This window comes from Nicotiana tomentosiformis, chromosome 8 (assembly GCF_000390325.3).
Source record: "Nicotiana tomentosiformis chromosome 8, ASM39032v3, whole genome shotgun sequence".
Lineage (NCBI taxonomy): Eukaryota > Viridiplantae > Streptophyta > Magnoliopsida > Solanales > Solanaceae > Nicotiana > Nicotiana tomentosiformis.
Window position 1 is genome coordinate 84,054,377 of NC_090819.1, and position 14,949 is coordinate 84,069,325.

Genomic DNA, 14,949 nt, shown 5'->3' on the forward strand with positions numbered 1-14,949 from the left:
CTTGTATGGGGATTGAATTCAAAATTCGAATCCCACACTTGCCCATTCACATGATTTCTAGTACCCAATGGTGTGTCTATTGAACTGTGGTGGTCTCGAAACATGGTTCATCATCTTCATTATCTCGGGGGACAACATTAGATTGATGAGCTCCCATTTTCCAACAAACTATTATGGTGCTCTCTATCCAATGGTGATATAAACTCTAGTTCCCTCGAATCCACCATGTCTGATCTCGTAATACGATCTGATAGTCCCCTAGCCCAGCAGAGGTGGTTTTCCTAGGTTTCTCCTCTGTCCGAGCACCCGCTACACTATTCCCTTACTTTGAAAACCCTATCAGATCGTAGATGTAGTGGCATGTCCAGTAACCTGACCCATATCGATTCTGGCTCAAAGTGCTCTGAGATACAACCTACCTACTTCTGGTGATCACGAATGTAAATTTAGACTCATATTTTTCCCACTCCAACTCCCATTTTTTTTTGATAAGGTAAATTGTATTAATCAAGAGGGAGAAAAAACTCCCACATACAAGAAGTATACAAAAAGTAGAGAATTTACATTAAAACATGATTCCCTACAAATGACGCCCAATCTTCTACACAAGTAGGGGTACATGTGTGCACCAAAAAGCGATCAGAGATAAAAGACTATTCTTAAGATGTGAAAACGAAGACTCAATCCCCTCAAAAACTCTCCTATTTCTCTCTCCCCAGACTAACCACATGAGAGCTAAAGGGGCGAACTTCCACGCTTTTTGTTTGCTTCTTCTACAGAAACCGGCCCAACTATATAGCATTTCCTTTATAGTGTTTGGCATCACCCATTGAACACCAAAAAGATTCAGGATTGCCCTCCATAGACCCCAGGACACAGGGCAATGCAGCATAAGATGATCAACTTCTTCCCTTGAGCTTTTACACATGTAGCACCAACTAACATGTGTAATTCCTCTCTTTCGCAGATTTTTAGATGTCAAGATCACTCCCCTCGCTGCTAGCCACGCGAAGAAGCACACCTTCGTGGGCGCCTTAGGAATCCAGATCGATGAGTATGGGAAAGTAGCCTCCTGTCTAACCAACATACTCTGGTAGAAGGACTTTACGGTGAACAAGCCATCATCACGCAACCCCCATCTCCAAGAGTCATAAGATGGATGGGGCATATCTTGCCCGTATAGTAGTGCCAATAAGTTTTGGAGCTCCGCAATCTCCCAATCTTGCATGTTCCTTCTAAAAGAGAGGTCCCATACTATCCCCCCTTCATGCTCCTTGCGTATTTGTTGGACCATCAATTCCTTCTGGTTTGAAGCTCTGTAGACTTGTGGGAAAGAGACCCTCAGAGTAGCCTCTCCACACCACTTGTGATTCCAAAAGCTGATTCTCCTTCCATCTCCCACCTTGTAAGTGATGCTGCCATAGAAAGCTTCCCAGTTCTTCATGATGTTCCTCCACATGCCACACACGAACGGTGTTGTGATTGCCTTGGTCCTCCAACCCCCTCCCGTGGAGTCATACTTTTCTGCTATGACCTCCCTCCATAGAGCATGCTCTTCTACCCCGAATCTCCACAGCTACTTCCCCAGCAAAGCTCTGTTGAATACCCTGAGATCTTTTACTCCAAGTCCACCCCACTTCTTTGGGGAAGTGACTGTCTGCCAATTCACTAGATGAAACTTTCTAGTTCCATCTGCCGCATCCCAGAGAAAATTCCTTTGAAGTCGCTCCAGTTTTTCTGTGATGCTCACAAATGCTTGCAACAGGGATAAGTAATAGGTAGGGATACTTGACAAAGTGCTTTTAATAAGCACTTCCTTACCGCCTTTTGACAAATACCGTTTCTGTCAGCCTGCTAATTGTTTTTCAACCCTTTCAATGACTGTGTTCCAAACAGTAGTATCCTTTTTCAAAGCACCCAACGGTAGACCCAGGTAAGTAGTGGGGAGATGGCCCATCTTGCATCCGAGAACATGCGACAAAGCATCAATGTTAACAACCTCACCCACCGAGAAAATCTCACACTTGCAGAGGTTGATTTTGAGTCCTTATATTATCTGAAACCACTGCAGTACTTGCTTCAGGCAGGTCAACTGATCCATATCGGCATCACAGAAAACTAGGGTGTCATCCGCAAAAAGCAAATGAGAGACCCTTCGGGCACTGAGCACCCCGATCGGAGCTGAGAAACCTCTCAAGTAGCCTTCACTCGCTGCACGATCCATCATTTTACTCAGAGCATCCATCACTAAAATGAATAGCATGAGGGAGGGTCACCTTGCCTGAGCCCCCTGGAGCTGCCAAAGAAACCACACGGGCTACCATTAACCAGGACAGAGAATCTGACTGTTGAAATGCAAAACTTGATCCATCCCCTCCATTTTTCCCCAAACCCCATCCGTTTCATAATGAAGTCCAGGAACTCCCAATTGACATGATCGAAAGCCTTCTCAAGGTCCAACTTGCATAGTAATCCGGATTCTCTATTTTTCCTTCTGGAGTCTACAAGTTCATTTGCCACAAGAGCAGCATCCAGGATCTGCCTACCTTCCACAAACGCATTCTGGGAGGAAGAAACGGAAACGTCAAGAACCTTCTTTAGTCTGTTGGAAAGCACTTTAGAAATAATCTTGTAAATGCTCCCCACTAGACTGATGGGCCTATAGTCTCTGATACAAGATGCGCCTTCTTTCTTAGGCACAATAGTAATAAAAGAAGCATTGATGCTTCTCTCGAAAGCACCATTCATGTGGAAGTATTCAATGGTTTCCATCAACTCCCCCTTAACAGTGTCCCAACAGAGCTGGAAGAAAGCCAAGGAGAAACCATCAGGCCCAGGGGCCTTATCACCAGCACAACTCGATACAGCATCGTGCACCTCCTCCTCCTCGAAAGCTCTTTCTAGCCACTCATTGTCTCCCTCCCCTATGTGGTTGAACTCTATTCCCCCCAAAGTAGGCCTCCAACTAACTTCCTCTTTGTATAAGTTCTCATAAAACCCCACTATCGCCCCTTTTACCTCTTCCTCTCCCTCGATCCTTACCCCATCTACAACTAAGGACTCTATGAAGTTTCTCCTTCGATTTGCAATCGCAACCCTGTGGAAAAACTTAGTATTCGAATCCCCCTCCTTTAACCAGAGCGCCCTTGATTTTTGTCGCCAACTAGTCTCCTGAGCTATTGCTAGCTCGACTATTTCACTTTTAACCTCCCCCAATCTCACTTTCTCAGTTTCATCTAGCTCCCTCGCCCCTTCCCCTCTCTCTAATTCCCCCAATTCATGCATAAGCTCTCTCATTTTGACCTCCACCCTCCCGAAGACCTCCTTATTCCACCTAATAATATCTCCCTTGAGCAATTTGAGTTTCTTCGACAGACGGAATGAGGGTGACCCTGATACCCCGTAGTTGGTCCACCATTCTTTCACTTTGTCGCAAAATCCTGGCACTTTCAACCACATGTTCTCGAACCGGAAGGGAGCACGGACCCCCTCCCTCTGCATCCATCTAGCAAGATAGGCAAGTGATCCGAAGTCAGCCTAGGTAAAGGGTTCTGCAACACATTCGGCACCAGCTCATCCCAAGAGGACGATATCAGAAATCTATCGAGTGTGGACCTTGAGTTTGAATCCTCCGCCCTCGCCCAAGTAAACCTTTCCCCTGACAGAGGAAGATCAATGAGTAAGTGATCATTGATGAAGTCAGAAAACTCCTCCATGGCCCTCGAAATCACATTGCACCCTAATCTCTCCTCCGGGAATCTAATTGTGTTAAAGTCTCCACCTATAACCCATGGAATGTCCCATTCCCCCATAATGTTAGCAAGTTCCTCCCAGAAAGACACTTTGGACCCTTCCCCTACCGGCCCATACACTCCCCCAAATCCCCACTCCATTCCACTCACTCTATCTTTGGCGAGAGCTGCCAAAGAGAAAGCTCCCTTCCTAATCTCCTTTACCTCCAAACTTCTATCATCCCACATAAGTAGAATAGCCCCGGCACTTCCCGCTGCAGGGACCCAGTCATATTTCACCCAACTACCTCCCCAGAGACTTCTCACGATCGCATCCGACAAAACTTCCATTTTGGTCTCCTGAAAACAAACTAGGTTGGCACCCCACTCCCTAACTCCCACTTTGATGATGGCCCTTTTGTTCGGGTCATTCATCCCCCTGACATTCCATGAAAGGATCTTAACTTCCATAAGCAACAATAGCCCCCATTTCCCCACCCCCCCTAGACGAGGTCCCTTTCTCCGTGTCACCCACTCGACTCCTTCTCTGATACACCACTACATCACCTGTTTTATTTTGATTAACACATTTACCCAACTCCCTCCCCGCGCCTTCGTAACATGGTTGTTGCTCAATCTCTCTCAACAGTTCCAGCACCCTATCTTACTTCCCTTCAAAAGAAACACCTAAGAACTTCCCAAAGTTTAATAGTTTATCCTCCATCCATAAGGACATGTCCACTTTTCCGATCCGTGACGAAATTGTACATGCGTCTTCTGTAATTACCTTTTCCTTGCCCCTACCGGAGGAATGCAAGACCATAGCATTGCTAGTAGTAGGAACTCTGGGTGCCGGGTGGATCACGTCGTTTCGTTGAGAGGCACCAACCTCGGGAAATAATGCCTCTCTTGGAGGAGATTGTATTGTAGCCTCAGCACATCTAAGCACAGTGGGAGATGAAGGGGCGATGGAGCTGGGTCCATCACAGGCGGGAGGCCGTGGAATAACACCGCCAGCTTTTGCTGGTGCTGCCCCTGGAACAGTGGCTGAAGAGGAGCACAAGCCCCTAGTGTTTGGTACAGCACTGTTTGAGGCATCATTGGCAGAAGGAGTAGTGACTGCTCCCATATGATTAGGAGCCTTATCGGACGCCGCTTGATATAATTTGGGCCCCTTTGGATCGATTCTAATAGAATTGGGAAAGGTTGTTGGGCCCATGTGTAGAGGCCCAGACATATGCTCGCTGAAATTTTGCCCGACCCTATGATAGTTAAAAGAGGACCGACTCATTCTACCTTTCCAGCCTGCATCACTAACCTATTCACGTTTTGCCCTCCTGTTAGGATTTTGTCTTCTTCTCCCAAGTTCAAACCTCCCGTCACTTCTCGATCTACCGTCTGATTCCAGCTTAGTCCGCTGGTCCGGTGAGCCCTTCCCTCCTCTCAGAAACTGGTTTCCCCTTCCCTCCCTTCTATTTGACCTTTCCTTTTCTTCCGCCAAAATCGCAGGCATAAAGACCGGGCGAAATTCAGGGCTCAACCAAACCCTGTAGCTCAAGTAGCCATCTTCCACAACAGTGGAGACAGGGATTCGGCCCCCTTTCCTCACCACAATCCTTACTCGCGAGAGATCTTGCAAGCTGCAAGTGACATCAATGAAACCCCCACAGATTTTCCCAACCTTCTTGAATAGGTCAAGACACCAGAGATGCACCGGGAGACCCACCATGTTGACCACCAATGTTTCGGCAGGGAAACGAGGGTCGAGACACCCATCGTGCTCCACCCATCTGTCTAACTTTAAGAAATTCCCATCAAACCACCTGTTTCCTCTTACGAGAATTTCTGAAGCTTGAGACTCGGTGACAAATCAAAAGAGATATTGCGTGTCACCCAGTTTCGATATTTTCAGCCCGTCCTTTACGTTCCATGCCTCTGCTGCCCAGTTCCTAACAGCTTCTGGGGAACCAACCCATTTGGAGAAAGAGCCAATCAAACAAGAGTCCAAGAAACCTTTGCGCCTGAAAGTGTGCTCCTCGGACAGCGAGAAGTGTGGCTCCTGCCCTACGTCAAGCTTTCGCTGGCATCTTCCCCCAAGTTCGAGGGCTGGCCAAGATGCAGCTTTGCTAAAAGACATGTTTTCTAATTTTCTGTCATAGCTAAACCAAAAGCCTCGCAAGGTGACTGACTGAAGAAGGGAAAGTGAGAGGGAGTGAAATCTGGCCGGAAAAAGACACCTCTGTCGCCGGAAAATAGCAAAAGTGGTCGGAAGTTGGAGGTTGATGGATGGGTGAGGTCGGAATAGCCTCTCGAAGAGGCTGTCCGAAGGAAAAAAGTCGGGATCTTGCCTGAAAAGGCGTCACGCGCCGGCACGTGGGATAGGGGTCGTCGGAGATATGTCGCTCGTGACGGCGCGTGGGGTGTCAGATCCCGGCGAGTCTTTCTGGGGTAGAGTCGCGGCAGGGTTGGCTCTCGGATGGTGGTGGTGGAATCCTAGGATTCATGGTTCATGGTGGTGGTGAAGGGGTGGGTTAGTATGTCTGTGTGCTACAGTGCTTTCGGAGGTATAAAAACATTAGTAAGTCTGTAACCTGTACTCCAACTCCCATTAAAGATCCTTCTTGCCTCCTTCTTTGATGGTAGTTCAAAAAGAACCTTTAGGCCATTCGTTTCAAAGCCCCTGCAACTATTGTGAATCTGAGTTCATTGCATGTTGACATCTCCTGTGTTGCCCTTCAAATCTTCCACCAGACAATTTTGTAGAGACTCCATTGTCTGATTTATACAGCTTTAGTCTCCAATAGTTTTTTGGCTGTGGGTTTCAGTTTCAGACTTAGAGGGTGTTTGGCTATGCTTATAAGCTGGTCAAATTGGCTTATAAGCACCTTTTGGCTTATTTATCCGTTTGGTAAACACCCAAAGCGCTTATAAGCTAAAATCAGCCATAAGTCATAAGTTGGTCACCCCCAACTTAATAGGCTTTTTAGCTTATAAGCACTTTTAGTTTGACTAAGGCTTTTACAACTTTATCCTTAATAATATTTTTTAATTCACAAAATATTTTTCCCAAAATAAATTTTCTAACTTTCTTTTCATTCCATATTCGTTGTTCATATTTTTCTTTACAAAGAAACTTTTTAATTTATAATCTTTTGTAAAGTTTTTAACGATATTTTAGTTATTTTAATAAAAGAACAACTTATATCAGTTTAAGCACGTCTATCAAAACAAGTAAATGCTTATTTAAAAACTCATTTTCAACACTTTAAAATGCTTTTCAGCACTTCAAGCTTATCGGCAATTTACAATCAGCTAATCCAAACGGGCTCTTATTTCTTCTTGAACCATCTTCTTGTTTTCATTGCTTCATCAAAGCTCTCTTGTTACTTCCCTTTGAGGAGTTGGGCTTTTCCCGTGAACCTTTAACTTTTGTGTGCAACATCCACCCATCATGTATTCTCCGGTCACCTTGCCTTGCACAGATAGCCATAAACCTACCATGAATTTTGAAGTTTTGAACCACTGAGTCTTCATATAGTTGATCCATCTGAGTCCATCTTTTGACCTTATTGCCACGAGTCCATGACACTCCAACATGCAATCATCATACGACAGGTCCATAGTAGCATCTTTGTGTTGATTGTCAGTTTTCTGATGAAGTTCTTTCTCCTCTTCATCCATTCATACTAGAGGCCCTAGCTGATGCAATTTCAGTAATATCGAAAGATTTCAAGCCCATGATGAAGAGTAACTTCCTTGACATATTGGACGGAATGAGTTTTAAGACAATAATTCTAATCAATGATTGATAAAACACAAACCTGGAATCTAGGATTAACAGAACTTCCTGGAAAAAGTAACCTAACTCGAAATCTAGGAGAAAAGTTGGACTTTCTATCTCCAAGTCTGCCAACTTTACCTGGATATTTGTCTCTTTTCTTTGCTTCTCTAAAGTGAGATACACTTGCTATGTAAAATTACTGTAGTGTAGTCAATCTTCTTCTTCTTTTATTTTTTTGTTTGGGGGGTGGGGTTAAATTCACCTTGTTGTGAGAAGGCACGGGGGAAAATATGTTATTGATATTAGATGATAAATACAATACAAGAGATCCCTATTTATAGCTATACACTACAAGGAGATATTACTCCTCTTCCAATATGGGACAAGACTATCAATTTACCTTATAAAAAAAAATGTGAGACAAGACTACACTATATATATCTGTAAACTAACACTTCCCCTCAAGCCGGTGCATACACATCATATGTACTGAGCTTGTTACACATGTAACTAATACGAGAACCAGTAAGAGACTTAGTGAAAATATCTGCTAGTTGATCATTCGACTTAACAAACTTTGTAACAATATCTCCTGAAAGTATTTTTCTCTGACAAAGTGACAGTCGATCTCAATGTGTTTAGTCCTCTCATGGAACACCGGATTTGACGCAATATGAAGAGCAACTTGGTTATCACACACTAGTTCCATCTTGCTGATTTCTCCGAACTTTAACTCCTTGAGCAACTGCTTGACCCAAACTAACTCACACGTCGCCATAGCCATTGCCCGATATTCGGCTTCGGCGCTAGATCGAGCAACTACATTCTGTTTCTTGCTCTTCCACGAGACCAAATTACCTCCTACTAGAACACAATATCCAGACGTAGAACGTCTATCAAAAGGTGATCCTGCCCAATCAGCATCTGTGTACCCAACAATCTGCTCGTGGCCTCGATCCTCGAATAGTAATCCTTTGCCTGGAGCTGACTTTATATACCGAAGAATGCGAACAACTGCATCCCAGTGACTATCACATGGAGAATCCATAAACTGACTTACAACACTCACCGGAAAAGAAATGTCAGGTCTAATCACTGTGAGGTAATTCAATTTGCCAACCAACCTCCTATATCTCGTAGGGTCTCTAAGAGGCTCCCCATGTCCAGGCAGAAGCTTAGCATTCGGATCCATAAGAGAGTCAATAGGTCTGCAACCCATCATTCCAGTCTCCTCAAGAATGTCCAAGGCATACTTCCGTTGTGAAATAACAATACCTGAGCTAGACTGAGCGACCTCAATACCTAGAAAATACTTCAATCTGCCCAAATCCTTAGTCTGGAAGTGCTGAAAGAGATGTTCCTTCGGATTAGTAATACCATCCTGATCATTACCAGTAATAACAATATCATCAACATAAACCACTAGATAAATACACAGATTAGGAGCAGAATGCCGATAAAACACAGAGTGATCAGCCTCACTACGAGTCATGCCGAACTCCTGAATAATTGTGCTGAACTTACCAAACCAAGCACGAGGGGACTGTTTCAAACCATATAGTGACTTGCGCAATCTACACACACAACCATTAAACTCCCCCTGAGCAACAAAACCAGGTGGTTGCTCCATATAAACTTCTTCCTTAAGATCACCGTGGAGAAAAGCATTCTTAATGTCTAACTGATAAAGAGGCCAATGACGTACAACAACCATGGACAAAAAGAGACGAACAAATGCTACTTTAGCCACGGGAGAGAAAGCATCACTATAATCAAGCCCAAAAATCTGAGTATATCCTTTTGTAACAAGACGAGCCTTAAGCCGATCAACTTGGCCATCCGGGCCGACTTTGACTGCATAAACCCAACGACAACCAACAGTAGACTTACCTGCAGGAAGAGGAACAAGCTCCCAAGTGCTACTCGTATGTAAAGCAGACATCTCGTCAATCATAGCATGTCGCCATCCTGGATGAGATAGTGCCTCACCTGTAGATTTAGGGATAGAAACAGTGGACAAAGAAGATATAAAAGCATAATGAGGTGACGACAGACGATGATATCTTAAACCGACATAGTGGGGATTAAGGATTAAGTGTGGATCGTACACCTTTGCGAAATGCAATTGATTGACTAAGAGGAGACAAGTCTGTAGTAGGTGCAGAATCTGATGCAGGGCGTGAATCACCTGTGCCTGATGCTGGATGTGGATGACGATGATAAGTCAAGAGTGGTGGAGCTGCAAAAGGTTGAACTGGGTAATACGGAGGAACTGGAGCTATAGGTGGTGGAGCTACAACCGGAGCTGTAGGTGGTGAAACTGGAGCTGTAGGTGGTGGAGCTGGAGTGACTGAATCTCCAAAAGATGAAACTGGTAGTACCTCAGAAATATCTAAGTGATGACCTGAACCTGTGAAGTATGATTGGGTTTCAAAGAAGGTAACATCAGCGGACATAAGGTACCGCTGGAGGTCAGGAGAGTAGCATCGATACCCCTTTTGTGCGAATAGAAACCCCAAATTGATTTTGAATTTCAGCGTGGAAGGTATGGAAAATAGAAAACAACTCAGATCGATTTTTTATCAAAAATATCCAAGTGCACATGGAATAATCATCAATGAAACTAATAAAGTTGCAGAATCCCAAGGTAGAACTGACCCGATTAGGACCCCAAACATCTGAATGGACTAAAGTAAAGGGGGACTCTGCTCGATTATGAAGACGCCGAGGGAAATGGGAGCGGGTATGCTTACCGAGCTGACATGACTCACACTCTAGAGCTGACAAGTGAGATAAACCAGATACCATTTTCTGAAGTTTTGACAAATTGGGATGTCTCAACCGTTTATGTAATAAATCTGGTGCGGAGGGCATCCTACTTATGTGGGATGATAGAAGCTTGGAGGTAAAGGAGATTAAGAAGGGAGTTTTCTCTTTGGCAGCTCTCATCAAAGATAGAGTGAGTGGGGTGGAGTGGGGATTTGGGGGAGTGTATGGGCCGGTAGGGGAAGGGTCCAAGGCGTCTTTCTGGAGGGAACTGGCCAATATTATGGGGGAATGGGACATTCCATGGGTTCTAGGGGGTGACTTTAACACTATTAGATTCCCGGAGGAGAGATTAGGGTGTAGTGTGTTTTCGAGGGCCATGGAGGAGTTTTCTGACTTCATCAATGATCACCTTCTCATTGACCTTCCTCTGTCAGGGGAAAGGTTTACTTGGGCCAGAGCAGAGGAGTCCAACTCAAGGTCTAGAATTGATAGATTCCTGACATCTCCCTCATGGGATGAGCTGGTACCGAATGCGCTGCAGATTCCTTTACCTAGGTTGACTTCAGATCATTTGCCTATTTTGCTAGATGGATGCAGAGGGAGGGGGGTGCGTGCTCCCTTCCGATTTGAAAACATGTGGTTGAAGGTGCCAGGATTCGGTGACAAGGTGAAAGAATGGTGGACAAGCTATGGGGTATCAGGGACACCTTCATACCGGCTTTCGAAGAAACTCAAATTGCTCAAGAGAGATATTATTAGGTGGAATAAGGAGGTTTTTGGGAGGATAGAGGTTAAAATGAGGGAGCTTATGCATGAATTGGGGGATTTAGAAAGAGGGGAAGGGGCGGGCGAGCTAGACGAATCTGAGAAAGAGAGATTGGGGGAGGTTAAGAGGGAAATAGTCGAGTTAGCAATAGCGCAGGAGACTAGTTGGCGGCAAAAATCGAGGGCACTCTGGCTAAAGGAGGGGGATTCGAATACCAAGTTTTTTCATAGGGTGGCGGTCACAAATCGAAGGAGAAACTTCATAGAGTCCCTAGTTGTGGATGGGGTGAGGATTGAGGGAGAAGAGGAAGTAAAAGGGGTGATAGTGGGGTTTTATGAGAACTTATATAAAGAAGAAGTTAGTTGGAGGCCGACTTTGGGGGGAATAGAGTTCAACCATATAGGGGAGGGAGACAACGAGTGGCTAGAAAGGGTTTTCGAGGAGAAGGAGGTGCACGAGGCTGTGTCGTCTTGTGCTGGTGATAAGGCCCCCGGGCCTGATGGTTTCTCATTGGCTTTCTTTCAGCTCTTTTGGGACACCATCAAGGGAGAGTTGATGGAAGCCATTGAATACTTCCATGCGAATGGTGTTTTCGAGAGAAGTATCAATGCTTCCTTTATTACTATTGTGCCCAAGAAAGAAGGTGCATCTTGTATCAGAGACTACAGGCCTATTAGTCTCGTGGGGAGCATTTACAAGATTATTTCTAAAGTACTTTCCAACAGACTTAAGAAGGTTCTTGACATGACTGTTTCGTCCTCCCAGAATGCGTTTGTGGAAGGTAGGCAGATCCTGGATACTGCCTTGGTGGCAAATGAACTTGTAGACTCAAGAAGGAAAAATAGAGAACCCGGCTTACTATGCAAGTTAGATCTTGAGAAGGCTTTCGACCATGTCAATTGGGAGTTCCTGGACTTCATTATGATGCGGATGGGGTTTGGGGAAAGATGGAGGAGATGGATAAAGTTTTGCATTTCCTCAGTCAGATTCTCTGTCCTGGTTAATGGTAGCCCGTGTGGTTTCTTTGGCAGCTCCAGGGGTCTCAGGCAAGGTGACCCCTTATTCCCCATGTTATTCATTCTAGTGATGGACGCTCTGAGCAAAATGATGGATCGTGCGGCTGGCGGAGGCTTCTTGAGAGGATTCTCAGCTCCGATTGGGGTGCTCAGTGCCCGAAGAGTCTCACACTTGCTTTTTGCGGATGACACACTGGTTTTCTGTGATGCCGATATGGATCAGTTGACCTACCTGAAGCATGTCCTGCAGTGGTTCTAGTTAGTATCAGGACTCAAAATCAACATCGGCAAGTGTGAGATTTTTCCGGTAAGTGAGGTTACTAATTTTGATGCCTTGTCTGGTGTTCTCAGATGCAAGGTGGGCTCCCTTCCCACTACTTACCTGGGCCTCCCTTTGGGAGCTTCATATAAGGACACTACGGTTTGGAATCCAGTGATCGAGCGGGTTGAAAAAAGATTAGCAGGGTGGCAGAAACGGTATTTGTCAAAAGGAGGTAAGGAAGTGCTTATCAAAAGCACTTTATCGAGTATGCCAACCTATTACTTATCCCTGTTGCAAGCACCGGTGAGCATCACAGAAAAACTGGAGCGACTCCAAAGGAACTTTCTATGGGATGCGGCGGATGGAACTAGAAAGTTTCATCTAGTGAATTGGCAAACAGTCACTGCCCCAATAAAGTGGGGTGGACTTGGAGTGAAAGATTAAGGGTTTTTAACAGAGCTTTAATGAGAAAGTGGCTGTGGAGATTCGGGGTAGAAGAGCATGCTCTATGGAGGGAGGTCATAGTAGAAAAATATGATTCAACGGGAGGGGGTTGGAGGACCAGGGCGATCACAACACCTTTCGGGTGTGGCATGTGGAGGAGTATCATGAAGAATTGGGAAACATTCGGTGGCAACATCACTTACAGGGTGGGGGATGGAAGGAGAATCAGCGTTTGGAATCATAGGTGGTGTGGAGAGGATCCTTTGAGGGTCTCCTTCCCCCACGTCTTCAGAGTTTCAAACCAGAAGAAACTGATGGTCCAACAGATTCGCAAGGAGCATGAAGGAGGGGTAGTTTGGGACCTCTCATTCAGGAGGAACATGCAAGATTGGGAGATTGCGGAGCTTCAAGTTTTGTTGGCACTGCTATACGGGCAAGACATGCTCCAGCCATCCTGCGACTCTTGGAGATGGGGCTTGCGTGGCGATGGTTTGTTCACCGTAAAGTCATTTTACCAGAGTATGTTGGTGAGAGAGGAGACCACTTTTCCATACTCCTCGATCTGGATTACTAGGGCGCCCACGAAGGTGTGCTTTTTTGCATGGCTAGCTGCAAGGGGAGTGATTTTGACTGCTGAAAATCTCCGAAAGAGGGGAATTACACTTGTTAGTTGGTGCTACATGTGTAAAAGCTCAGGAGAAGAAGTTGATCACCTTATGTTGCATTGCCCTGTGTCTTCAGCTTTGTGGAGGGCAATCCTGAATTTCTTTGGTGTTCAATGGGTGATGCCAAGCACTGTAAAGGAAATGTTATATAGCTGGGGCGGTTTCCGTAGAAGAAGAAAGCAAAAGGCGTGGAAATTCGCTCTGTTAGCTCTCATGTGGGTAGTATGGGGGGAGAGAAATAGGAGAGCTTTTGAGGAGATTGAGTCTCCTTTTTCACATCTTAAGAATAACCTTTTATCTTTGATCGCTTTTTGGTGCACTCACTTAGCCCCTACTTGTATAGAAGATTGGGCGTCTTTTGTAGAGAATCATGTTCTGATGTAAATTCTCTACGTCTTTGGTATACTTTGTGTACACGGGAGTTCTCTCCCTTTTGATTAATACAATTTTACCTTATAAAAAAAAAGGTCACTGTTCACGCCGGAAAAAATATAAAAGTGGTCGGAATTTGATTTGAATTAGATGGGTAGACTCGGAATTTTGAGCAGAGCACACTGTCGCGAAAAAATGGCCGGAACCCTCACTGGAAAAGTTGTTGCCGGCGCGTGGAGGAGCGTGGTGGATTTTCTGCCGGATAAAATTTCAGGGGTTGGTCGTCGGAGAGTGATCTACCTCGTGGTGGTGTTGGTTTTAGCACAACACCGACAGAAAGTGACTTTCACTTAGACAAGCCTTAGGTCAACGGAAAAATTGCACGATGACTAAGTTCTTTCTTTCCGGTTAACGTTGGAATGACGCACATCGATCTTTTCTCACTAATGCTCTGATACCATGTGAGAAGGCACGGGAGAAAATATGTTATTGATATTAGATGATAAATACAATACAAGAGGTCCCTATTTATAGCTATACACTACAAGGATATATTACTCCTCTTCCAATGTGGGACAAGACTACACTATACATATCTGTAAACTAACACTTGTATTTGTGGTGAGGTTCGGCATAAACCTTTACCAGTATTTTAAAAGTGAATAGGGGTGCCTTAATGCCATACCTCCACAGAACCTATGTCAAGAGCAGACGTGCCCGCTGCTTTACATTTTCATTTTGTCTAAAAAAGGTGATTCAGTGAGAACCTTCTTTAATATTTAGCATATCTTGGTATTTTAACAGATAATTTAGTTTTATTAATTGATTTATTTATTTTTAAACTCAGACTATCGCACAGATTAGGTTTGCCCTGGAAGTTTGATATTTAGAAAGCTCAGCTCTATTTTTTTGTGTACTCCAGATATTTGCATAGATGGGAACTGGATGCTGCTTTGGATGTTCTCACTATGTGCAGCTGCCACTTGCTTGGAAATGATCCTATTAAAGATAATGTATACCCGTACTGCGGTTGTGTAATCTTACACTTGTTGCTATTTCTAGGCATTATTTTTTGTATCTGATTTATCTATATGTACTTGGATTTGCCTTGGAATGCTAACTTTATATCTGTTTTCTTGATGC

The 14,949-nt window shown here is 44.7% G+C and overlaps 1 protein-coding gene across 1 annotated transcript in view; it reads left to right on the forward strand.

Moving 5' to 3' along the window:
- LOC104093489 (uncharacterized) overlaps window positions 1-14,949 on the forward strand; it is a 102,587-nt gene that overhangs the window by 40,785 nt on the left and 46,853 nt on the right. Inside the window, exon 18 of the mRNA XM_070182474.1 lies at window positions 14,729-14,819. Coding sequence (XP_070038575.1) covers window positions 14,729-14,819 — 91 coding nt within the window. The remainder of the gene's footprint in view (window positions 1-14,728; window positions 14,820-14,949) is intronic.